At 38.4% G+C, this 27,070-nt stretch overlaps 1 protein-coding gene across 2 annotated transcripts; it reads left to right on the forward strand.

The window, feature by feature from the left end:
- The first annotated feature begins 226 nt into the window (after window positions 1-226).
- LOC134657256 (alpha-tocopherol transfer protein-like) lies at window positions 227-25,173 on the forward strand. 2 transcript variants are annotated; one of them, XM_063512833.1, is made up of 6 exons: window positions 227-634; window positions 2,517-2,641; window positions 10,145-10,241; window positions 10,984-11,004; window positions 20,761-20,902; window positions 24,925-25,173. In XM_063512833.1, exons 1-6 carry the CDS (start codon window positions 342-344, stop codon window positions 25,171-25,173), a joined length of 927 nt encoding a protein of 308 aa, XP_063368903.1. In that variant the 5' UTR covers window positions 227-341. The 2 variants fall into 2 exon arrangements, with proteins under 2 accessions (XP_063368903.1, XP_063368904.1); XM_063512834.1 differs by lacking the exon at window positions 10,984-11,004.
- Window positions 25,174-27,070: the final 1,897 nt, after the last annotated feature.

Consider the following 27,070-nt stretch of genomic DNA (forward strand, 5'->3'; position numbering starts at 1 on the left):
CCTAATTCGTAACACGTAAACAAAGATAATAATATTTATAAAATAAATTAATTCTTACGAAGTATTCAAATCCATTTTCATACAGTTTCCTCGTATGTTTTATTTGCCAATAAAAATCGAGGTGGCTTCAAATTACTACTAAGCGTAGTAGAAATAGTCGAAAATTTATTCAACTGGCAATGTGCCGTATGGTACGTCAGTCAGACAGCGTAACCTTGAATTGAAATATTCGCAATCACTAATCAGTTGTCAAATTACAGTTTTCGTGGTTGGATGTCTGTTTTGTGTTTGATAATTCGATCGTAATTATTTACGAACGGTGCAGTGTTCAATCATAAAACATGTCGCTCAAAATGGAGTTTGACTACGATGCGGCAACCGCATTGATGGACAAATTTTCTCAGGCAGATATCGATCATTTGCGCGAATGGACTTTTTCTCTGGATATAAATAAATGTGTACCGAAAGATCTTACGGATCAGCAGTTACTCTTGTTTTACCACGCCTGCTACGGTAATTTGGAAAAGGCTAAAATATGTATAGAGAAATATTACGCACACAAGAAACATTCACCGGATATGTTTGATAACCGTGTAGTTTTTTCGGACGAGCTGAAACCTTCAACGGAAGCCCTGTAAGTAGCTAATAAATAATTCATGTGTCTTGAAATATCATGCCTGTAAAACAGAAAACGCTATCTCTGAAAATAGCTGTTAGAAAAAACTTGACGCCGTAATGTTACCCAGCACCATTGGCTCTGTTTATTTTTAATGCAGTCAAGTTTTTTTAAACCTTGCCGATGTATAGTACTTAGTGGGCAAACAGCCTGTGTGGTGTGTAAATCAATACATACACATAAAATACATGCTATCAATTTAGCATAAATGTGTGTAGGTACTTACCTTTTGTTAACGTTCTTATAGCCATACTTTTAAGATTGTGTATAAAGTATAATATTCGTCCCTTTTGGGTGCTAGTATATACTGGGTCAACCAAATCTTGTCAGTAAATACGAACAAAAAACTACACTCATCCTTTTCTTTTGGGTGCTAGTACTAGTGTAATACAAAGATAGTATGATTCTCTCTGTCTATGTTTGAAATCAAACAGACCTTTGACACACTATACTTACTAAGCATAAGACAAAGACAGTATGATTCACTGTCTATGTTTGAAGTGAGACAGTCCCTGGCCAAACTATAGTCTGTCAAGCCATTTCCGTCAGTAGAAAAGAGCTGCAAATTGGTGCGAAGGGTTATCGTCCCATAGAAAATTTGAATTTCGCGCCTTTTGCTACTGACAAACTTGGTATATTTTTCATTTGATATTCTATGTCATGCCTCATGCCTCCCTGGTTTTCGACTTCTATTAAAATTTAATTTTCACAAGTTATAGTAGATCTCCAAAGCTTATAGGTAGGATGTAACAAAAGGAAAGAAATGTGATTTTTTCAATTTTTCCTTTAAAAAAAATCTTACATTGTGTTTTGATCTGACTGTAGAAATAGTTGTTTATTTGTGATTGTTCCTTATCTTATCTGATTTAAGTATCGCTTGACATGCAACTGCCGTGTCGATATCAAGGCGATTGCTATTATAGATCTTATTCATCAAACTTTTTCTTGTATAATCATTTCATTGTTTTGATATCTGTCTACAATCTAGCTAGGTACACTTAACAATATCTTAGATGGAAAAAGTAGACTTTGAACGGATTTTTTTTATTTAAGTCGGTAATACGAAAGTACGATTCCCACCGAACGGGCGGAATCGGTGCGTATTTTACATTTGTATAGCCCCTCCACACTCGCGTTCGCGCTTTAGCTTTGGTTTCCTCCGATAGCGGTGCCGTCATATAGCGGCCGTCTCCATACAAATACTACGACATCCATATTTAGCCGTATTATTTAGTATGGAGACGGCCGCTATATGACGGCACCGCTATCCTAGGAAAACCGATCTTTTCGCGGCTCGATCGCGCACGAGTGTGGAGGGGGCTTATGGCCGCAAGCCGTTCGCCTGCTCGCGGGCGCGGACGGCTCCGGTCGGACTCCATCGCTTCAGCCTTACATATTGTATAGGCACATTGAAAATGCGCTCCGGCGCGGTTCGACTCCAGCCGGTCGGTGGGAATTGTACATTAATGTCCGGCCTTTGCTCTAGTTTCGGACGTGAAAATGATTTTTGAAATACAGTTTCTATACTACTGTACTGTACTAAATACATACAGTTAGTTATGATTGTGTCTATATGAGTATTAGTCATTATCAATGGCCACTGCATCCCTGACGGATGTTTGTTGCAACGCTGTGTCAAGAGCGGTTGAGACGGCCAATGCATTTCCGCTTATGGCTATATAAGCCTATCGCTTCACGGCACTTCTTGCCGCACAAGTCGCATGTGTGAATATGTTGAGCCTCTGGATTTGAGACCAGGCTACCAGGCAACATATAACAGTCATCGATAAAAGCTGGCATCGAAAATGAAATTTTTGACAAAGAAAAATTTTGTTTGCAGAGAGTTCTCGTTTTTCCCCGAGAAGTCCGTGGAGGGTTACGACGTGATCTACCACCGCCTGCACTACACCGAACCCTCCAAGTACCACCTGGAGCCTGGCTGCAAACTCCTCTTCATGACAGTTGGTAAGTTCCTCATGAAATGTCAAAAATTACGATCAGCTTCATACTTCCTGCCTTGCACAGCTAAACTATGGTACTGCCACAGAACAAGTTAGAATGGCGATGCGAGCAGGGTCGCCGCCGGTTTTGAGCAAACGCTCGCATGCTACTCGCCCGCGCTGACCGAAAAACGAAGTAAACATGCCTTTTTGCTCCACAATAACCTTCAGATTAAGAAGCCAGACATAAATAAAATCTGGGTGCCTGGCTGCAAACTCCTCTCCATGACAGTTGGTAAGTTCCTTCTGAAATTACTAAAATTACGATCAGCTTCATACTACCTGCCTCGCACAGCTAAACTATGGTACTGCCACTACCGCCGCCTGTATTTTCGGACCGATACGACTTTCAAACCTGCACGAAAAGAGCGTATCTCAAAGGTCGGCAACGCATTTACAACCTCTCGGATGTTTTCGCGCGGGTCCACTTTCGTCTTAAGCTTTCTTTAAGGTCTGTGCACACCGGGTGCGTGTGCGCAGACGTGCACGTGCGCGTTGTAATATATACAGATCCTTATGAGAGAGTTGAGAGACGGCACACCGCTTGCGTGACGTGTGCGTAAACATTTTAGCGCATGCGCACGTGCACGTCTGCGCACACGCAGCCGGTGTGCTCTGGCCTTTAGTAAACGCCCGGCAATCCATCGTAGCTATTTGTAAATACCAGCTATCACTTTACTAAAAGCAATTACCGAACAACGTCATGCTGTACGCACTTTTGACATTGACGAAATCATCATAAATTCATGGGAGCCATTTTTTAAAAAGAAGAATACTATGATTATTTGTCGTACATTATTACATGTTACTGGATACAAAGTACCTATAGAAATCCATAATACATAAACATCGTACCGGTTTTCCTAGCTTGTACGCAAACATTGATTATATTCAATTATAATTTATGTTTATAATTGAATATAAGGTACAAAGATGTAGGATATGCTACAAGTAGATAATAAACCTACAATTTACAACATACATAAACTCAGATTTTATTTGGTATTCGTCATGTACTAGTCTAATAGTTTTGGTTGCTAGAAATTATAACACAAAGAAATAAGAACGACTCGAATGTTTCCACTAATAGTACAACTATTTGAAAAATCAATACGTCGTGTCTAGGTGTCAATAGCGCGAGCACGTTCATTTAAATCTAAATCAATATTTTAACGGCCTCCTAGCACAGTTGGTGATTTACGAAGACAGAGGTTCTGTTCTGAGTTCCATCCCGGCTTAGAGTATACTAGCGACCCGCCCCGGCTTCGCACGGGTTAACAAATTATACATAAACCTTCCTCTTGAATCACTATCTGTTAAACCGCATCAAAATCCGTTGCGTAGTTTTAAAGATCTAAGCATTCATAGGGACAGACAGACAGCGGGAAGCGACTGTTTTATACTATGTAGTGATAACCAAACGGAGTAGCCATTAACAGGCGTTCCCCTCTGTCGAAAATAGGCGGCAAATCGTCATTCACAATGTATAGACTGACGTTTATCTGACATGGCTACTTTTACGTTACGTAGGTATAAATTTGACGTGTCCCTCCCCCACAAAAATCAGCAGACTGTTTTGTACTTACAGAAAATTACAGACAAGGCATCTCCGTTTGGTTATATCCTCTAAGATCCCCGGTAAGGGCAGTTATTTGTATATTCATATTCATATTGGAGCGTTCTAAATTAAAAAGCGGCCAAGTGCGAGTCGGACTCGCCCATGAAGGGTTCCGTATTTGGGCGATTTATGACGTGTTAAAAAAAAACTACTTACTAGATCTCGTTCAAACCAATTTTCGGTGGAAGTTTACATGGTAATGTACATCATATATATTTTTTAGTTTTATCATTCTCTTATTTTAGAAGTTACAGGGGGGGGAGGGGGACACACACATTTTACCACTTTGGAAGTGTCTCTCGCGCAAACTATTCAGTTTAGAAAAAAATGATATTAGAAACCTCAATATCATTTTTGAAGACCTATCCATAGATAGATACCCCACACGTATGGATTTGATGAAAAAAAAAATTGAGTTTCAGTTCTAAGTATGGGGAACCCCCAAAAAATTTTTTTTTCTATTTTTGTGTGAAAATCTTAATGCGGTTCACAGAATACATCTACTTACCAAGTTTCAACAGTATAGTTCTTATAGTTTCGGAGAAAAGTGGCTGTGACATACGGACGGACAGACAGACAGACAGACAGACGGACATGACGAATCTATAAGGGTTCCGTTTTTTGCCATTTGGCTACGGAACCCTAAAAAGTGCCCCCAAAGCCGAATACTGGAGGCACAAATTGGTATTCATGCGTCCGCACCTCCATTTTATCGGTAATCTTCTTCTTCTTCTTCCTCGCGTTATCCCGGCATTTTTGCCACGGCTCATGGGAGCCTGGGGTCCGCTTGACAACTAATCCCATGATTTGACGTAGGCACTAGTTTTTACGAAAGCGACTGCCATCTGACCTTCCAACCCAGAGGGGAAACTAGGCCTTATTGGGATTAGTCCGGTTTCCTCACGATGTTTTCCTTCACCGAAAAGCAACTGGTAAATATCAAATGATATTTCGTACATAAGTTCCGAAAAACTCATTGGTACGAGCCGGGGTTTGAACCCGCGACCTCCGGATTGAAAGTCGCACGCTCTTACCGCTAGGCCACCAGCGCTTCCATTTTATCGGTAATATTGGTCATAATCGGCAATTGAAATCAGCGAGCCAAATTGGCGTTTGCGTCCGCACGTTATGAACGCGGCAGATGCCTAAAACTGGCCACCTGGGTCACAGAGGCATGGGTCTAATTTTCCCTCGTAGGGTGACTGCTATATAGTTATTGGACACTACATAGTAATTGGCCACTCCTAACAAATCAGAGAGAAACAAGCCAATTAAAGACTTATTGTTAAGAGTGGCCACTACTGGCCAGTTACTATGTAGTGACCAATTAATATGTAGTGACCAATAAATATAGGAGTCACCGTATATGCAATTTCTTAAGGGCTAATCTTATGGCGTCCTCTATATCTAACATTTTCATTAAAATAATTTAGTTTGTTTCATATCTAGTAGGTATGTAAACCCTACGTATACATATACTGTATCAAAAGGTCACAACCTCATTCATAACGTTCACCTGAGCAAATATTGATAGAATAACAGCAACACTCTTAACTAACCATAGATATACCTTACTGTCTTTGAAATAAGGTTTAGTTATTGTCATTTAACCTCCTGGCCAGCCGTACAACAAAAAACATCCAAAATTTGCCAGTGAAATTTGAACATATACTGTAGGTAGAGGTGTACAATAGAGTTGATTTTGCTTTGTTTGCAAATTGAAGGAAACTAAACAAATGCAACTAGACGGTATACAAAGTGATGCAATATTCTCACGAAGTCGCACGGCCCAATTCGAACAATGCTCATAAGATGTCACAGCGATACGATACCGGACTGTCAGTGTCAAAAGGGACGTTTTTGCTCGAAGAAATGTCACTTTTGACACTGACAGGACGGTATCGTATCGCTGTGACATGTAAGCATTGTTCGAATTGGGCCGATAGACTCTGGCCTCGCTTAGCTATAACGATCATAATTGTCAAAGACTAGCTATAGTGGCAATACGCTTTCTATACCTAATGGGAAACGTTGCATTGTTGTGTGTGTAACAAAAACGCGACGTCGTGACGTGACGATTGGACATATTTATACTGCGGCAGTAATTAACACTCGAACGTCTACTTTACATAATCAGCATCATCATCATCATCATCATATCTGCCTTTTATCGCACACTGCTGAGCATAGGCCTCTCTTCGAGTACTCCACTTATCCCGGTCCTGAGCCAACATCATCCAGAAGTGACCCGCAATCTTCCGAATATCGTCCACCCAACGAGCCAACGGACGCCAGGCACTCCTTTCGTCTGAAAGCGGCTACCGTTCTGTTAACATTTTGGCCCACCTGGGCCACCTGCCATCACTTTGCCTAGCCATACATAAGAACTTATTTTTTTTTGTGATATAGGAGGCCACCCGCAACACTAGAGGGGTTGTAAGTGAGTTGTCGGCGTTTAAAATAGGAGTACACTCTGTTCCTGAAGGTTTAAAGATGGTATCGGCCCGGAAATACCGCAGGCGACAGTTCATCCCACAGTTCAGATGTGCGAGGCAGGAAGTTTCTGGAGAAACGCACAGTTGAGGACTGCCAACGCCAACCATCTAAGTGGCCAAAACTATTAGGTAACCTCGTAAGACCTAGGGCAATTTTGGCGCTTTTGAATTTGGAACTTTCTTTTATTTTTATACTAGCGACCCGCCCCAACTTCACGCGGTTTAACAAATTATACACAAACCTTCCTCTTGAATCACTCTATCCATTAAAAAAAACCACATCAAAATCCGTTGCGAAGTTTTAAGATCTAAGCATACAAAGTTGTCCTGTCCTGTCCCTAAGACAGACAGCGGGATGCGACTTTGTTTTTTTTATACTATGTAGTGATGAGTTCAATACTCGTATTTAATTTGTACTTGTACAAGTACACGGGGACTTACAAAAACAATACGATTATCTGACCTTTGGTTCATACTTATACTTATCAAGTGGCTTTTGCTATTATTGCTAAAAAATACATTATGCATAGGTACATAATATCAGAGGGTAAACAGGTTATTGCTAATACAACTACGTGCATCGAAGAGATAGATTTAATATTGATGTGCATAGGTAATATTGACCTAGAATGTCATTTTTGACCTGCAAGTTTGATGACCTTGTGTACGTGATTCACGTACAACAGTATGGTTAGGAAGGTATTATTAAAATAAAACCTGACAAGTGCGAGTCGGACGCGCCCACCGAGGGTTCCGTTTCCGTACTTTTCAGTAATTTGTTGTATAGCGGCAACAGAAATACATCATCTGTGAAAATTTTACAGTTTATGATGTATCTCATGGTGACAGACAGATAGACGGACAGCGGGGTCTTAGTAATTTTGGAGATATTGTAGTTTGAGGCCAAGAAAAGGACATAGGATACCGAGATCTCATCATCATTATTATTTCACCACGCAGGCAAAGTCGCGCGCAGAAGCTATAGTCTTGTATAAGTATGTAACTAAATAATTTTAGCAAATGAATTATATAATTAAATGAGCTGCTTTACAACCTTGTTACCATGTTACCTACCCGTATAAAAAGGCAGCGCCAGTATTCAGCCCTCCTTTGACAATTATGTGCCCAAATTCGCTACATACCCCTCTTTGAAGTCCCGCGTCCCGATCTTTCTTTGATGCTTGTATTATTACTTGTAATATAAGCTTTTAGAAGGCGGCTTCTTATTTTCGTTCATTTTGGAAAAGGAAATCCTTGTGCGCGGGATGTCGCTATACGAGTAGGACCAGTGGTGGGGAGACACTCCTGAGTTCGGGCAAACTCGGCTCTGTTCGGCTCAGCATTGCTCCGAGCATTAGGGTTGCCAACTTGCCACAACTTGACGTCTCTTTGCGTGCACGACCACAGGTTAGATAATGACTTGAATTTTGACAACCCTAAATAGCCGAAAGGGGTAGTGCCATAAGTTAGAAAGGGATATCATGATTCGACACTGGATCGCTGTGAAACTTCGGTTTTGTAGGAAGCGTCCTTTCTGTACGGTAGTACCACAGAATAAGTAATAGTATTATTATGTAGTACTATTACTTATTATGTGGTAGTACCTACGCGCATAGCGTTGCCTCGCGCAAAGTGCCAATCGCATCCAGTGTGATAACCGCCTTAGCCAATACAATCCTAAACATTCAATAACCAAGAACCAGTACTCACTTGCGACATAAGCCCTTCGCTGCACCAATAATATCTAAGCAAGTTTGACCCCTATCCTCCAGACATACGTGTCAAAACGTTGTGTTAGTGAATGCGGCAGATCTGCTCAAGGCCGCCGGCTTGGTAGGCTGCAGTAAATAGTGTAAATACGCAATTGAGGTACCTAAGTAAACTTAGTTTAACCCGTTAATATCTAGAATCATATAAGTTTCTTGTCAAGAATGTCATCTTTGATACAAGCTTTTATCGTTTACCCTGTGTTTTACTTTCAACGGGCAACTAAAACACATCGATACAATGGGGTTGGCCGGTCGAAGTATTTACCAGATGGCGCCATCATAGCTTGCCCTGTCAATCCCTAGAATTGTGTCTCATTCATCTTCCTCGCGTTGTCCCGGCATTTTGCCACGGCTCATGGGAGCCTGGGGTCCGCTTGGTAACTAATCCCAGTAATTGGCGTGGGCACTAGTTTTTACGAAAGCGACTGCCATCTGACCTTCCAACCCAGAGGGTAAACTAGGCCTGTATTGGGATTAGTCCGGTTTCCTCACGAAAAGCGACTGGTAAATATCAAATGGTATTTCGTACATAAGTTCCGAAAAAGTCATTGGTACGAGCCGGGGTTCGAACCCGTGAGCTCCGGATTGCAAGTCGCACGCTCTTACCGCTAGGCCACCAGCGCTTTTTTTAATCCCTAGAATTGTGTCTAATTTTTTTTTTGCCCTGGATGCCAGCTCTCTAAGACAAATCTTTGTTTTTCGATGGACTTGATGCTTGGAATAGATCTTATTTCATGCAGGTGTACTGAAGGATAAAGGCCTATGTTGTTCCCGAGGGAGTTATAGATGTTTAAAGTCAAGGTATAAATGACTTTTAATATGGGTACTTATCAAATCAAATAATTTATTTCAGAGTACAATTCACTCACTCAATTCAATTCACTTATACTGACCGTTATATATTTTTTTTGTTTATGTTTAAAAATATTATATCGGTTATTTCCTTGCCCTACCCAAATTTTGCAAAATTAATTCCACACAAACGTACGTGATGAATATTGAATAAATAACACGTCATGGAAAACCAGATTTTGCCGTCACTATGATAAAGTTCAAGTTTAATAAGAAATTTATTCAAAAAATTGCGTAAAACAAGTTTTATCAAAGTTACGATGAAATCAAGGTGACTCATCTTATGGTCGTATGACAATGTTCACGTTATGATTGTTATAAGCCCTTTTTTACAAGCTTTTGAAATTTGGTTTCACCTTCCCGTTGTCTGTCTGTAATCAAAACTAGCTAATTAAATTGGACCCACTTCCAGGTTTCGGATGAAGCTGAAAAGTTGCATACTTACATATGCAAATCGGGTGACAAACGTGACAATGCAATATTATGGTACCATCTAGCGAGCTGATCTGATGAGGGAGACAGGAGGTGGTCAATGGTCATTAGATACTCTGTGAATCACCTAGTTGCGTTGTTTGATCACAGACTGTGATCAAACAACGCAACGCAACCTAATTGTGTTTGGAGTTGGAGTTGTTAGAATTGTATCGATGAGTATTAGTATTAGTTGCATGCGGAAAGAATAGTACAGTCAGTGATAAAAGTTAAAACTTGTTAAACTTGATTTTTGTTTACAGATGCGTGTTTATGTAAGCGGGGGCCCACGCCCGGCTACATATTCCTGTTTGACATGAGAGGAGTCCGGCTCGGCCATCTCACGCGCGTCAGTCTCTCGTGAGTACACTTTATGGTTTACTTACTCACTTAAGGGGCCCACTGATTATCAGTCCGCCAGACGATATCAGCCTGTCAGTTGCTCGGAACAGTCAAGTTTTTGTTCTAACTGACCGGCTGACCTCTACTCCCTTGGCTCAGAGACCCAAAATGAGACGGCCTCCGTCACAAGACAGCGCCACTTTTCTCGGTCCTGTGCGAATTCTCGCCCTGTTGACTCGGAGCTCTAGCCAAGCTGACAATCGCTATCGCTTCGACAACGAAACGCTTTGTGTGTGTGTGTGTGTGTGTGTGAGGAATATATTATTGGGTGATGTTAGGGTCAGCCACTCTATAGGTTGCAGTCGCTAGTTAGGTAGCTACAGTTTGGGAAAAAAAGAAGTGAAGAATTTTATTGTTCGTCTTGGCATCGCCGTGTCCCCAGATTTGATTATTTGGTAACAAGGTACTAAAATAATCAGCTCCATGGATTTTACGCAAAATTTGATAAAACTGAAGATAAAAGTCGTTAATTTAAATGTTGATTTTTGTGAATTAAAGCTGTGATGTTAATCTTCGTATGCAAATGTGCCTCTACGAAATTAGTACCTGGAGTCTATTTGTATGTTCTTATAGTACCTATAACAGTAAACATACTTAACATAACAATTCCAGCAGAATAATTATTTTGAAGGACTTCATTTTCATATATCCTACGGTTTACTATAGAATAACACTATTATATATACTTTAAATGTTTTAGCTTTCAAAAGGATAAGCAAAGGTAAATTAGCAAAAAATCATCGTTGTCATTGTCATCTTTATGTATGCATATAAATAGGTTTCATATACATCTTAAAATTTCTACTTACTCCAATTTCATTGTAGTCTACTCTCCTCTACTATAGTTTGTCAAAGGACTGTCTCATTTCAAACATAGACAGAGAAAACCATACTATCTTTGTCTTACACTAGTACTAGCACCCGAAAGAAAAGGATGGGAAATATTTTGTTTTGTTCTTATTTACTTACAAATTGGTTTGACCAACGAGAACTACTCCTTCTGCTGACTAACCTGTCAAGTAATTTTCAAGTTTTTCAACTATCTTTTCATAACTATTAGTGATTGTATAAGGTCACATTAATATTAAGTATATTGTTACTATTGTTAGGTACTTATTAGAAATTTCTATAGCATAAATAATACTGACGGTGTGGTCAAGGAATTTATTTTCTGTACCATTACGTACTTTGTCACAGTGACAATAGTATGGGGTCCGTAGCGACTTTTATATTGGTTGTCACTGTGACAAGGCACGAAAGGTACTGAAAATAAATTCTTTGACTGCATAAAAAAGGAATAAGAATGATCTTAGCTGCTGATTTTAGTACCTTGCCTTACCTAGGGTGACTGCTATAGTTATTGGCCACTACATAGTAATTAGCCACTCCTAACAAATCAGAGAGAAAGAAGCCAAATGGAGCCTTATTGTTAAGGGTGGCCAATTACTATGAAGTGGCCAACTACTATGTAGTGGCCAATGGGGAATGGATGAAAATATTAAAAGTGCCTGATTATTTTTCTGGTGATAGGACTAACCATTTCTAGTTACAGAAAAAAATTACAGATTTTTCGGTTGCGTCATACATTTTATAAAAATAAAAACATTTTGCTTCACCGCTCGTCCGGCCCCTTACGGCTGTTAACACGTTTGTCAAAGTCTTAAAAAGTTAAGGCTACTTGAATCTGTGGGGGGCAATGACATTGACAGTTGATTGGCAGGTTGTCACCTTCTCGCAAAATTCATAACCGTTTGTGCTCTCATCTGGTGAACTGCTTTCTTTGATATATGTGCGACTTATCGACTCGTTTCTCCACCCGGACCTCTGATCTTGCCTGCTTCAACGACGACCTTCGCTTGTGAACCCCGGACCTGATTTTGATAGCAACTTCGACGACCCTTGGCATTTGAATTCGGCAAACATGGATACCGCTGCTTTTGTTAGAGCAAACTCATCAAATTTGCCAAAAGTAGACCCATATATGCTTATGGAGTTTATGAAAAATAGCGACAAACATAATGCTGGTGAAATAAGAGATGCCAAAGCTTTATCGTAAGTATTAACCTTAGAACCTTACCCATACCCCATACCATATCTCACACTACCGCGCGTTATCTTGATCTTGACCTGGCAAGCGAAAAATAAACACGTGGGACCATGGCCATTTTTCATAAAGTGTCTGCACGTGGTCCTTAATTGAATAAGTATCATTTACTCTTACCTATTTTATTATTAAAGAAGTAAGTACTTGTTTATATGATTTTTTTTGTTTAAGGTCTTCAAGAGAATCATATGTTGACACTGCTATCGGCTATGTCGAAATAAAACGGACTGGAAATCTTTGTGATGTAAGAGCGAAAGTTGTTCCTGAACAAAGAGTAACAAGCAAATACTATGTTGTGATGGTCCACCTAGACGAGGCAAATGAATCAATCATAGATACTTCATGTGACTGTGCAGCGGGGGCTGGTAAGTTTTGCTATAAAAATGTTCATATTGATTTTGTAGAAGCAAAATGTAATAATTACCTCTTATCCTCATAAGATATTACCATTAAATATTAAAAGATATGTGCTACAAGGAAATTAGTCTGTCATTTCAAGAAAAGCGGAGCTTGTGAATGTTCTGAATTAGTAGTACAAGTTTTACTATAGATATGTTTAAAATATATTTTTTTGTTTCTTAGGTGGGTGTAAACATACTGTTGTTGTATTACATTGGCTACAAAAACGAAGTGATGAACCTTCACCTACCAGTGTCCAATGCTACTGGACGAAACCCAACCTTAAACGAGCTCTAGAAAGACCGGTAATGTGTAAAGATTTGGCGAAAGGAGAAGTAGCCGAAAGGGGGCCAAAGGACCCTCGTGTACTAAAAAGACTGAGAGAAGAAGCAATGAAACATGGTTGTGGCAAAAGCCTGCTCAGTGCATATGATCCTGAAAGACCAACTACCATCATGTCAAAATATTGCATTTTTGACATGATGGTAGATTTTTTTGAAAAGGAAAATACTCCAAGTTTCAATAAGTTTAAAATATTTAGCAAAGAAGTAATGCGAGAAAATAAAGAAAAAATCATGAAAGAAACGGAAGGCCAAGTGAACTCGAAGCTGTGGCATTCTATTCGACAAGGCCGAATCACAGGTTCAAAGATTTATGAAGTCGCTCATTGCAAGACACCCCAGGGCAGTCTTGTTGAAGAAATATTAGGAGGAAGCAAAGCACCAGAAACGAAAGCCATGAAAAGGGGTAAAATCCTAGAAAAACGAGTACTAAATAAACTAAGAACTGATATAAATAAAGAAATAGAAGAATGTGGATTTTTGATAATAGATGGAATTTTTGGAGCATCGCCTGATGGCATTGGAGATGACTTTGTGGTCGAAATTAAGTGTCCCATTTCTGACAAAACTAAAAAAAACTATATAAAGAATGGGCAAATTGCTAATAAGTTCATGGCCCAAGTGCAATTAGAGATGCTAGCGGCTGGCAAAAATAAGTGTTTGTTCTGTGTAGCGGACCCAAAATTTGAGAGCAACGGGATAATTGAGAAGATTATAGTAAACTTTGATAAAGATTATATCGATAATTTGATGAAAGATGCAGAGAAATTTTGGAAAGAGAATGTGTATCCTGTAATTTTGAAAAGTGCATCTACAGCATAATTAATTATGAACTTTGTATTTATCTTAAATAAATATATTTATCTTGACCTGATTATTACTCATTTTAACACCTATTGATAGTGTATTGTATATTAGTATTAAAGTATATCAGCCTAACCCTTAAAAAATGCAATGTTAGGCCACTTGAGGCTGAAACAGATGGACTGCAATCTAGTTACAAGTCCCAGCTGAATTGCAATCCTCTTAATTGGCAAGTTTAAGTGTTTTCTTATCTAGCTCCCCAAGCTTTTTGGAGGCATTTAAATAAATAAATATTAAATATTAGGGGACATCACGGACATACACAGATCAACCTAGCCCCAAACTATGCAAATCTTGTACTATGCCTAAATACATACATACTTATATACATAGAAAACACCCATGACTCAGGAACAAATATTTGTGTTCATCACACAAATAATGCCTTTACCGAGGTTCGAATTCCGGACCATCGGCTTCACAGGCAGGGGCACTACCCACTAGGCCAGACGGTCGTCATTTGGCCTTACCCTCTATATGGCCACAGCACTGGACTTCACTCGGGTTACCTATGATTTGTGATAAAATAAAACAACATAATAGTTAATATCAAACGTCTTTTATTATCGGATTCTGAAGATTACTTAACCCGCACGCTATAATGACTAGGTCGTCCAAATATTTTATGTGTTTGTTATTAACCACAGAGTGAGGTTTTAACATATGGAATTCCCGTATTCTCCTAATTACACGCTCAACGTGCACCCTCAAACTGGCAATCACCTTAGTTTTAATTACATCTTTTTTTAACATTTTTTGATTGGCAAAGACACTAGGAGGTCTTAAGAGTTTTCCATTTTTTGTACTTAGAAGGGATTCAATCTCCTTAAATCCTCGATCGGCCATGATTACCGCATTTAGGGGAAGAACATCAACGAAGCCACTCCACTCCGTGATGGCTTTGTCAGATGTACGTCCCCCATAACCCTGTGAGATGAATGATATGTATCCAGCGGGTGTGCAGCCAATCAAATATTTAATTGTGTTGCATGATTTGTACTGCGACCAAGTCTGCGCTTGCTTCTCTGGATCACTGGGTTTTTCTATTTGAATCTCGAAACAGTCTATAATGCACTGTACATTCGAATATCTAATTTTAAATGCTAATGGTAATTTTTTTTTTATTTCTGTCAGTGGAGGTAAATATATACAATTTTGAAAATATGTCGACAAAACTACCACATTCTTTTCAAACACTAAACGTATGGTTGACCTAGCCATTTGAAACTCTTCACTCATCCTAGCCAACGAGTCATTGTTTTTTAATTTAAAGAAAGTTAAAATTATATGAAATGCCAAACAAGAACACTCCTGGGCAATGAAATTAATAATCCACCAAAAGCTTTTTGGCAGACCTAAAAACAATTTAGGTTTGTTGGCAATAATTTTAAGTAGGTGCTCCCTGCCACGTTTTTCAATATGCTCTTGTTGAGCACTCGAAGACGAGTCAAAGTTGGATGTCCCGAACAAGGATGGTGATTGATTGGGGCTCTCCTCAGTGTTGGGTAGTTGCATCATTCGTGATGGTATTACTCTTTCTTTTATTTTTCGCCCACGGAATTGAGTAGCTCTGGTTTGAGTCTTTGCCTGGGCCATAACATACTTGTTTGAAACTCCTATTCTTTTATCACACTGTATAGCTGAGTCAACCTGAAACAAAAATACAAATGTAGCATACCTTAGACTTGTGAATGTTTAATTTAGTTTAACGGCCTCCGTAGCCTAGTCGGTAGTGACCCTGCCTACGAAGCTGGAGGTCCCGGGTTCGAATCCCGGTAAGGGAATTTATTTGTGTGTTCATCACAAATATTTGTTCCTTAGTTATGGATGTTTTCTATGTATTTAAGTACTTATAATATATGTATCTATATATTATATATATCGTCGTCTAGTACCCACAACACAAGCTTTATGAGCTTACCGTGGGACTAGGTCGATTTGTGTAAGATTGTCCCATAATATTTATTTATTTATTTATTTTTTATACATAGGTAATCAAATTCTTATGCCTAGCGCTAGCGGTAAAACATAGCATTCGCAATATGCTTTAACTATAAGACCAATACAATGTACCTATTATATAACGAATAAATGCGTTCTGATTCTGACCTTATGCCTTTTGTAATAAGGTATACCGATGGACAGTTAATAGTGTGGGCGATGGAAGGTGCATTGGTATACAAATATTAGACATAATATTCATTTCTGAGTTCTGTAAACACATCTTCATGCTCAATGGCCACTAGTAATTTTTACTTAGGTATACCTTTTCAAGTCAAGTGCTTATTTCACAACATTGACTTACATTAAACTTGAAAATAAGTGATTTAAGAAAAATTTAATAAAATTTATAATTATCACATGTAGCCAGGCCCGGATCTAGGGTAGAGCGAGTGGAGCGGCCGCTTTAGGCGCCGGATGGCAAGAGGGGCGCCAAAATGGTAAATGAAAAAAAAAGTTTTAAACGACGCGAGCTTGGCCCAAAATATGTTTGAAAACTTCAACGAAGGGCGCCAAAGTCGGGACTTTACAGTACAGGTACTGTACCCAAGAATATTAATAGAATATTAATACATTGTTTGGCATCACTATTATGAATACTTACACTGTGAGAGACCTGCATGCCAGCAGCACTTGAAGTTGATGGCCGATCTTCCATATTCATATTGATTGCAGTTAATGGTTTTTTTGAGAAATTCTTGAGTGTGGCATTTATTTTCAATCTTGGCTTTGCACCAGAGATCCATTGTCCATAATTTTCTAAATCTTCTTCAAACTGTAAAAATATGAATAAAATATAGTAAACATTTAGGTATAGTTTCATTTTCCAAGTGTTCCCTGGTATTTGCTGTGGCTCACTTACGGAACCTGGGGTCTGCTGGGCAATATAATATTAAGTATTGGCATAGGCACAATTTTTTTTAACTGGAGAAAACTAGGCCTACATAGGATCATGTAAGTACTGACAACTACATCTGTTATTCTAATATAAAGTTTTGAGAAACTCAGTGGTATGAGAAAGGGTTTTTAAACATAAATCGTATTCACATTAAACTATTTTGTTACCAGATTACCTACATTCAATATTTTAATCCATAATTACACAATAAAAACATGGCATTTCATTAAATCTAACATGGAGGTTATTTTTTTTACAGAATAGTAAACAAGACAAGGCATCTTACATTTAAGTGGTCCTCACAGCAAAACAGTGCTCGGTTTGGGCACTTCCTGCCAACCATTTGACAACAACGTTCTTTCAGCTCTTTTCTTACAGTAAAAAACTTCAAATCCGGGTTTTTCAGATCAGTCTTGGAGCAAGTTGGTATAAAGCATGTTTTAGGATCTTTGTACCGTTGATAAGTATTTGTATTCATGGTGCTAAACACGGCACAAAACCAATAGTCCAGTTTCAGTTGCAAGGGTCGTCGAAGTTGCTATCAAAATCAGGTCCGGGGTTCACAAGCGAAGGTCGTCGTTGAAGCAGGCAATATCAGAGGTCCGGGTGGAGAAACGAGTCGATAAGCCGCACATATATATCAAAGAAAGCAGTTCACCAGATGAGAGCACAAACGGTTATGAATTCTGCGAGGTGACAAGCTGTCAATCAACTGTCAATGTCATTGCCCACCACAGATTCAAGTAGCCTTAACTTTTTAAGACTTTGACAAATGTCTTAACAGCCGTAATGGGCCGGACGAGCGGTGAAGCAAAATGTTTTTATTTTTATAAAATGTATGACGCAACCGAAAAATCTGTAACTTTTTTCTGTAACTAGAAATGGTTAGTCCTATCACCAGAAAAATAATCAGGCACTTTTAATATTTTCATCCATTCCCCATTACTATGTAGTGACCAATTTATATGTCGTGGCCAATTACTATGCAGTGGTCAATTAATATGTAGTGACCAATTAATATGTAGTGGCCAATTAATATCTAGTGGCCAATTACTATGCAGTGGCCAATTACTATGTAGTGGCCAATAAATAAATATAGCAGTCATCATACGTCAGAATTACACGATACCACTTTTTCCGACTTTTGACGACCGGTCTGGCCTAGTGGGTAGTGACCCTGCCTGTGAAGCCGCGGTCCTGGGTTCGAATCCCAGTAAGGGCATTTATTTGTGCGATGAGCACAGATATTTGTTCCTGAGTCATGGTTGTTTTCTATGTATTTAAGTATTTGTATATTATATATATCGTTGTCTGAGTACCCACATCACAAGCTTTCTTGAGCTTACCGTGGGGCTTAGTCAATTTGTGTAATAATGTCCTATAATATTTATTTATTTCCATGACACCAACTCCAAAACCGCGAAAATAATATAAACAATAATACACCGAAATCTCCCTGTAAGTACCTATAATTTGTTTGTAGGAAACCAACCAATTTATTGAAACGTATAACCATTAGTGGCAAACACCGCGGTGTAGACAAACCGACCGTAACGTCATTATTACGTATTTTCACCATTCAATAACGATTTCAAACGATTCTGATTACATTTTAATGTGTTCGATAACAAAGGCATTTGAAACGACATTTTTTTGTTAACTTATCAACAAGTGGGTTTTCCTTGATATAACGCGAACAAAAGAAGTGGGTACCTACTCCGTTTTTTGTTCACTCCTTGTTACCCCAAGGTTGTCTGGAAGAGACCGCTTATGTCGATAATATAGACACCGTATACGGAAAATACCTACATCAAATGGTATGATCTGGAGGCCTAGCCAAGATATTTGTTTGCAGAAACCGAAATGACACGCTATCACTTTCATATGGGGTCCCGTTGTTTCCCATAAAGTTTTAAGTCATAATGTATTGTTTGTCATATCATCATTAGTCATAAAACTGAAACCGTTAACTTTTCAGGATTTTCGTTAGGTTATCGTATAGATAGGTTAGGTTTGTTTTATGGCAATCCTGAAAAGTGACGCGTTTCTGTACCAAATGAATTATGACTAACGAAAATGCGGACAAACAATACATTATGGCTTGAAACTATTTGGGAAACAATAGAGACCAAGAGACCCCTTTCATATACTTAGCTTTTTGTTTCATTTTCTACAAACGATGTCATACATACCCAAGCTGGTGAGTACCTATATCTTGGTTAGGTCCCCTGCATTGCCCCCTGAGTTTCAATCCCAGCACTTCCGATATGAAAACCTATGTCATTACCGCCCAGTCTTCCATATGATTAATATATTTACGTAAACAGTTGATCAAACCTGAATCATCAGCGTCATATAATTTATACTTGTGACGCAGGCTAGTTGAAATAAACAATACAGCTTTACTACTAACTAGATTCAATAATTAAGGCGACTTATAACCCCGACGACCTTGGCCTTACGTTAATACATCAAATGCTTCTTGCACGCGCAAATTCAAAGTTACTAAATTTTATGTCACAACTGTCACAACTAAGATGAGTGTTTAATCTGTTTAATAACATTAATATAATTTATAATTTTAGTTACATTTAAGGTACCTAGTTAAATCTTCTTATGGCGCGTTGTCTAATCCGCTACTTCTGATGCTGGCTGTACCTAAATATATTTCAGATTTTTGACTTTGTTCGTTTGAAGAACTTTAGTCTTATTAAGTAACGACAACGATGCCTTAAGTGCGTTCTGTATTAACTATACTTAGTTGTATGTAAAGTATAGTTAATTTAATCACCATATTGATAGAGCAACGTCCAAAGGGCTACTGAATTAATAACCTCACGATGTTTTTCCTTCACCAAATATCAAAAATTATTACGTACACCCGAAAAACTCATTGGTACGAGCCAGGGTTTAACCCGCGACCTTCGGATTGAAAGTCGTACGCCACCGCTAGGCCACTATCAGCGCTCTACCTGTACCTGATGTATCATATTAAACTATAAACTATATTAGTGAAACTGTACTTACATATATAAATTGACCACCACTGTAATTTTACCAATATCACTACATAGTATAAAACAAATGTATGGGAGACCTTTTTTTTTGCTTGTTTTTAGGGTTCCGTAGCCAAATGGCAAAAAACGGAACCCTTATAGATTCGTCATGTCTGTCTGTCTGTCCGTCTGTCCGTCTGTCTGTCCGTCCGTATGTCACAGCCACTTTTCTCCGAAACTATAAGAACTATACTGTTGAAACTTGGTAAGTAGATGTATTCTGTGAACCGCATTAAGATTTTCACACAAAAATAGAAAAAAAAACAATAAATTTTTGGGGTTCCCCATACTTCGAACTGAAACTCAAAAATTTTTTTTTTCATCAAACCCATACGTGTGGGGTATCTATGGATAGGTCTTCAAAAATGATATTGAGGTTTCTAATATCATTTTTTTCTAAACTGAATAGTTTGCGCGAGAGACACTTCCAAAGTGGTAAAATGTGTGTCCCCCCCCCCCTAACTTCTAAAATAAGAGAATGATAAAACTAAAAAAAATATATGATGTACATTACCATGTAAACTTCCACCGAAAATTGGTTTGAACGAGATCTAGCAAGTAGTTTTTTTTTAATACGTCATAAATCGCCTAAATACGGAACCCTTCATGGGCGAGTCCGACTCGCACTTGGCCGCTTTTTGTTGATGGTGCGGAACCCTCCGTGCTCGAGTCCGACTCGCACTTGGCCGGTTTTTTAATAGATAGAGTGATTCAAGAGGAAGGTTTATGTATAATTTGTTAACCCGTGCGAAGCTGGAGCGGGTCGCTAGTTTACAAATAAAAAACTTACTTAATATGAATGGTATACTTCCAGGTCCCTCCGCAAGTTCTTCCAGTTCGTGCAGGAGGCCTGGCCGGTCCGCATGAAGGGAATCCACGTGCTCAACTCCGAGCCCATCGTCGACAAGCTGCTCATCCTCATCAGACCCTTCATGGAGAAGAAGTTCTACGACATGGTAGGTTGATGTCCCATCTTTAAACCCCCTTGGGAAGCGATCCTGTTTGTAAGTGAAAACTTTCAGTAGTCCAGGAAGGAAAACCTGTAGAATTAAGGGCATACGCGTGCTAAACCCCGATCATAACATAAAACCAAAACGCTTCTGCACAAAAAGAATTACGGTTCGAAATTGGATGACTACAAAGGAATGTCAAATGGTTAAAGGGTTAACAATTTAAAATTTTCCACGATAAACTGACACAACAACAACAATTTATAATCAGCACAACAACGTAAATTATAAATAGACATACCTTATTTTAACAACAAATGTCACATTATGTTAACGACTATTAAAAAAATGTGTGATACGTATACACGTATTTATATAAGTACATAAACAGATATTAGCTGCCAATTATAGTTTGTCAAAGGACTGTCTCATTTCAAACATAGACAGAGAGAATCATACTTACTATTTTTGTCTTACACTAGTACTAGCACCCAAAAGAAAAGGATGAGTATAGTTTTACTGGTTCTTGCTGACTAACAAATTGGTTTGACCAACTATACATTATCTCGCGGCGTCTAGTCAACTCTATGGCTGCTGCTCGACGCAATGTTGGCGCAACTGCGCGACGACTCCATTTTCCATAGCGCTGACTAGAGGCCGACGCTCAAAAAACGCTAATAGGGTGGCCCTTATTTATTTTTTCTACTCCCGTACTTTTATTTGTCATTTAAAGGGTCGTGCACACACCTTTAAAACCCTACCTTATAGTTGTCAAGACAAGTCTTTAGTCTATGCCCCAAAAAAGAATTTGTGCATACACGCAGTATCTTTTTGGCGATTATACGATACTTCGTGTAATGACCACTTAAAAAATATTGAATGAAATACAGTGTTGCCAACCTTATTTTAAATGTCATCTCTGACCAATAAGTGAACCATAGACATGTTTTTAGGGTTCCGTAGCCAAATGGCAAAAAACGGAACCCTTATAGATTCGTCATGTCTGTCTGTCTGTCCGTCTGTCTGTCCGTCCGTATGTCACAGCCACTTTTCTCCGAAACTATAAGAACTATACTGTTGATACTTGGTAAGTAGATGTATTCTGTGAACCGCATTAAGATTTTCACACAAAAATAGAAAAAAAACAATAAATTTTTGGGGTTCCCCATACTTCGAACTGAAACTCAAAATTTTTTTTTTCATCAAACCCATAAGTGTGGGGTATCTATGGATAGGTCTTCAAAAATGATATTGAGGTTCCTAATATCATTTTTTTCTAAACTGAATAGTTTGCGCGAGAGACACTTCCAAAGTGGTAAAATGTGTGTCCCCCCCCCCGTAACTTCTAAAATAAGAGAATGATAAAACTAAAAAAAATATATGATGTTCATTACCATGTAAACTTCCACCGAAAATTGGTTTGAACGAGATCTAGTAAGTAGTTTTTTTTTTATACGTCATAAATCGCCTAAATACGGAACCCTTCATGGGCGAGTCCGACTCGCACTTGGCCGCTTTTTTTAATTTCATTCATTCATTCATTCTTTTCCCGCCCGTACCCTCCATTTTTGCTACTTCTTGAATTAAAAATATTTGTTAAATTTACAATTTTATTTCAAAGTAAGTGCTTGGTCGTAGAAAAAGTATTGTATGCAACGTTGTTTAACTGAGTCAAAAAATACTCGTGGCGTCTTTATTAACAATTTTCGGCTTCGCCTCAAATTGTTACTCACGCCACTCGCCTTTTTTGACCCCTCTTAAACAACGGTTGCATAAAATACTATTATTGATTAATATATTTCACTTCTAAATTTAAGTACCCCATAATATCTTGATTAGTCAGTATTTGGTCATTGTTTAACGTAACAATCGTTCATTGTTTGCAAACGACAATAAGGATTTATGTGAAAAGCATGCCACGGCTGGTTTTTAGGGTTCTGTACCCAAAGGGTAAAAACGGGACCCTATTACTAAGACTCCGCTGTCCGTCCGTCCGTCCATCCGTCTGTCACCAGGCTAGCTGTGACAGCTAGTATCTCACGAACCGTGATAGCTAGACAGTTGAAATTTTCACATGTGAATAAAATGCAACTTTGCTATCGGTTTTTGAAGTGCAAAGTAAGCCTTTCCGAGCTGGTGTGGGGAAAACAATATTATTCGCTTAGCACCTTTGCATCCTTTGGGCTGGTGTAGGCTGTATAGTTAGTTTTTTTAGCATTAACCGACGAAAAAAACGGAGGAGGTTCTCAAGTCGACGCGTATATATATATATATATATATATTTTATGTATGACCACGCATAACTAGTTCGATTTAGATAATATTTTTTTTATTGGAAAGGGTATACCCCGAAGTTGGTCCCATATGAATTTGGAAAAAAAAATCCAACCTTAAGGGTAGGAAAATAGGGGATGATTGATTTTTCACTCACCGATTGTAACGTACCACGCATAACTTTTTACAGAGTAGTCCGATATTTTTCATCATGTGTCGCGCTCTTAACAATGCGTTAAAACTAAAAATTGAAAAATAAAAACTTTTTACAAAAAAAAAACCGACTTCAAAAAGGATGAAATAAAATATTATCCTTTTTGAAGTCTATGCGTTACCAACTGATATGTTTGAAGTCGGTGCCAAGCCAAGTAGTAACAATACCAGTCAAAAATAATCAGCTTTATGGCTATAAATCCCATTTTTTAACCGACGAAAAAAACGGAGGAGGTTCTTGACTGGTATTGTTACTACTTGGCTTGGCACCGACCTCAAACATATCAGTTGGTAACGCATAGACTTCAAAAAGGATAATATTTTATTTCATCCTTTTTGAAGTCCGTTTTTTTTTATTGAAAAACTCTTTCGAAAAATAAGTCACGGCGAATATGTAACAATTATGAATTATATACGATTATTTACATTCTTTTGCTTTTATAAATAATACTTACTGATTTTTAAAAAGCGTTTTTCAATTAATATTAGACAAGTCAAGATCGCGTAGGCCGTAGTCTTTTTCTATAATGCTAAATAAAAAACTATAGGTAGGCGCGCGCGTCATCAGTTGACGTCTTTGTCGGTCAAAGGGTTAGGAAATAATTAACAATATAACGTTAACGACTTACTACAGGATGCTGATTCGACCATCCGTTAACAGCAGACATACTAATTGATTAAATAATAAAAATATGGTTTATTCATCAACAACATATTATGACGGCGAGCTATTTTATTCAAATGTAGGTATATTTAGAATAAGTATGAAATAGATACTTAGGAGATATATTATATGATTATATATACTCAAAATCGAGAGTGAGAAATTCCTATAGGTATCTACATGAGTTAATATAGGTATGTGTACATACGTTACAAACTAACATACAATAATAAAAATCTTAAAAGCTATAAATAATAATTTTCGGTAGCGTCGCGGTGTAGGATTCAGCAGATTCCCACGGAACCTCAGAAATACCACATTCTTCGGCCAGAAGTCCGCACATTAAGAATAATTAATAAGCACTCATTGATACGGAATAAGTGTGACGTTCTCATTTAAAAGGTACCACATTGTCGCTTGCCATAAGTACGCTACAGGTTATTCGTATAAAGATACAAGCAAATTTCGTCTTTATGGTAAACGACAAACAAATAATAGTACTAGGAGAAGATTCACTGTCTAACAAAACGCGTCTTTTACGACAAATATGACCGCAAGCGCGAGCAGGCGTCCGTTCCGTAGCGTAGCGGTGCACGGTAACTACTATGGCTATACACCAAAATTGGTGGGCCGCATGCACTTGTAGGTACTTGTAGCGACGCGACGAAATCGCGGAGTGGGCCACTGGTGTAACCTTCAAAGGAACTGCTCACTAAAGCTTTGGTTTCCTCCGATAGCGGTGCCGTCATATAGCGGCCGTCTCCATACAAATACTACGACATCCATATTTAGCCATATTATTTAGGAGACGGCCGCTATATGACGGCACCGCTATCCTAGGAAAACCGATCTTAACACATTTTTTTCCTTTTTCCAGCTGAAGTTTCACAGCAAGAACGAAGACCTGGGGAAGTTCTACGAGACAGTGGTCCCCCGGTCCGCCCTCCCCCCCGACTACGGCGGAACCCTCCCCGACACACAGACCCTCCACAAGAAGTGCATGCAGCACCTCCAAGCTCTAGAACCTTACTTTGCGGCTGAGGAACAGCAAAGGGCTAGAGCGTATCCGGATAAGAAGAGGGATAAGGCGCTGAACAAGAGTTTTAAGAAGTTAGATATAGATTAACTACAGTTTTTTAGGAAGTCTTAGAAAAGCGTCGGTGAGTGTCTTGTTTACTTAGCTATATGCTCATAAGGTGTTTGATTTAGGCTGGCCAAAAATATGTATAATTTAGCCTGGCTAAGCATTTTGACACTAGAAAACGAGTTAAACACTGAAATGTGAAGGGTTCATTTCAATATATTGATCGTCTTTTTTTCTAATATAACAATCATTGACCAAAAATTGGCGTGAATATGTAGGTGTGTTGAAAAATAGATCTTAAACTCGTTTTCAGTCCAAATTCATCCTTTATATGTACATTGGTGACTAGTTCAATTTGTTATAAACTGATGGGTTAACCCCTAAAAACCAGACCCACCACAAGAAGTGCATGCAGCAGCTCCAAGCTTTAGAACCTTACTATGCGGCTGAGGAACAGCAAAGGGCTAGAGCGTATCCGGATAAGAAGAGGGATAAGGCGTTGAATAAGAGTTTTAAGAAGTTAGATATAGATTAATACATTTCTACAGTTTGTAGGAAGTCTTAGAAAAGCGTCGATGAGTGTCTTGTTTACTTAGCTATATGCTCAAAAGGTGTTTGATTTAGGCTGGCCAAAAATATGTTTAATTTAGTCTGGCTAAGCATTTTGTAACTAGAAAACGAGTTAAGAATATTGAAATGTGAAAGGTTCATTTCAGTATTTTGATCTTCTTTTTTCTAATATGACAATCATTGATCAAAAATTGGTGAGAATGTGTAGGTGTGTTGAAAAATGAATCTTAAACTCATTTTCAGTCCAAATTCATCCTTTATATGTACATCGGTGACTAGTTCAATTTGTTATAAACTGATGGGTTAACCCCTAAAAACCAGACCCACCACAAGAAGTGCATGCAGCAGCTCCAAGCTCTAGAACCTTACTATGCGGCTGAGGAACAGCAAAGGGCTAGAGCGTATCCGGATAAGAAGAGAGATAAGGCGCTGAATAAGAGTTTTAAGAAGTTAGATATAGATTAATACATTTCTACAGTTTGTAGGAAGTCTTAGAAAAGCGTCGATGAGTGTCTTGTTTACTTAGCTATATGCTCAAAAGGTGTTTGATTTAGGCTGGCCAAAAATATGTAGAATTTAGTCTGGCTAAGCATTTAGACACTTCCACTGTTGGTCCTGGGGCCGATTGCATAACAAACTACAACTAATATTACAAGCGGAACTCCTTTTCTAATTTCACTAATTAAAAAAGCAGTTCCGTTTGTAATATTAGTTGTAGTTTGTTATGCAATCGGCCCCTTCAAACTTCAAACTTCAACATTTATTCAGCAAATAGGCCACAAGGGCACTTTTACACGTCAACATTGAATTTACATACAAGCAAAAAAAAAATACATCAACAATTATTAAATACAACTGCAACTACCAAATCAAACTAACGTAATACAATTACTTAGAGATGTATAAGGTTTCTTAATGTCGAATTACATAAAAAAACTATAATAATAATATTAAAATAAAAACAAAACAGATACATGGAGAAAAAAAAATCTAAACTTATTTAGAGGTGTAAATGTCTCTAAGTGTCAGAACTAAGAAATAACATAATTTATCAAATTATCCTTAGAGATGTACAGGGTCCCCAAGAGTCCGAATCCTGTATGATGTTATATTTGTTATATTATTAGATAATATGTTTGATCAGCTGAGTTATTTCCATGACGTTTTGATTGTGTTACAGTACTGTTAATTATTGCCAAATTTTAGAGCTTTCATGACACAGATACCGTTCATAAAATCCTTATAAACTTAAAAATGAAAGACAACGCGCTCGTGACACCTCAGATCGGCTAGCATGACTTGCGTCTAACCGACTTCAAGTATGGACTCGCGCGCGAGAACACAAGTCATGCTAGCAAGTCTGGAGGTG

The sequence above is a fragment of the Cydia amplana genome, chromosome 19 (genome assembly GCF_948474715.1).
Source record: "Cydia amplana chromosome 19, ilCydAmpl1.1, whole genome shotgun sequence".
Lineage (NCBI taxonomy): Eukaryota > Metazoa > Arthropoda > Insecta > Lepidoptera > Tortricidae > Cydia > Cydia amplana.

What these genes read in the sequence shown, in the direction of transcription:
- LOC134657256 (XM_063512833.1), top strand. Translation starts at nt 342, where the DNA reads ATGTCGCTCAAAATGGAGTTTGACTACGATGCGGCAACCGCATTGATG. An exon ending in AAACCTTCAACGGAAGCCCT is followed by an intron (nt 635 to 2,516) that starts GTAAGTAGCTAA and finishes TTTTGTTTGCAG; the next exon opens with AGAGTTCTCGTTTTTCCCCG. An exon ending in TTTCAAAAGGATAAGCAAAG is followed by an intron (nt 11,005 to 20,760) that starts GTAAATTAGCAA and finishes GTATACTTCCAG; the next exon opens with GTCCCTCCGCAAGTTCTTCC.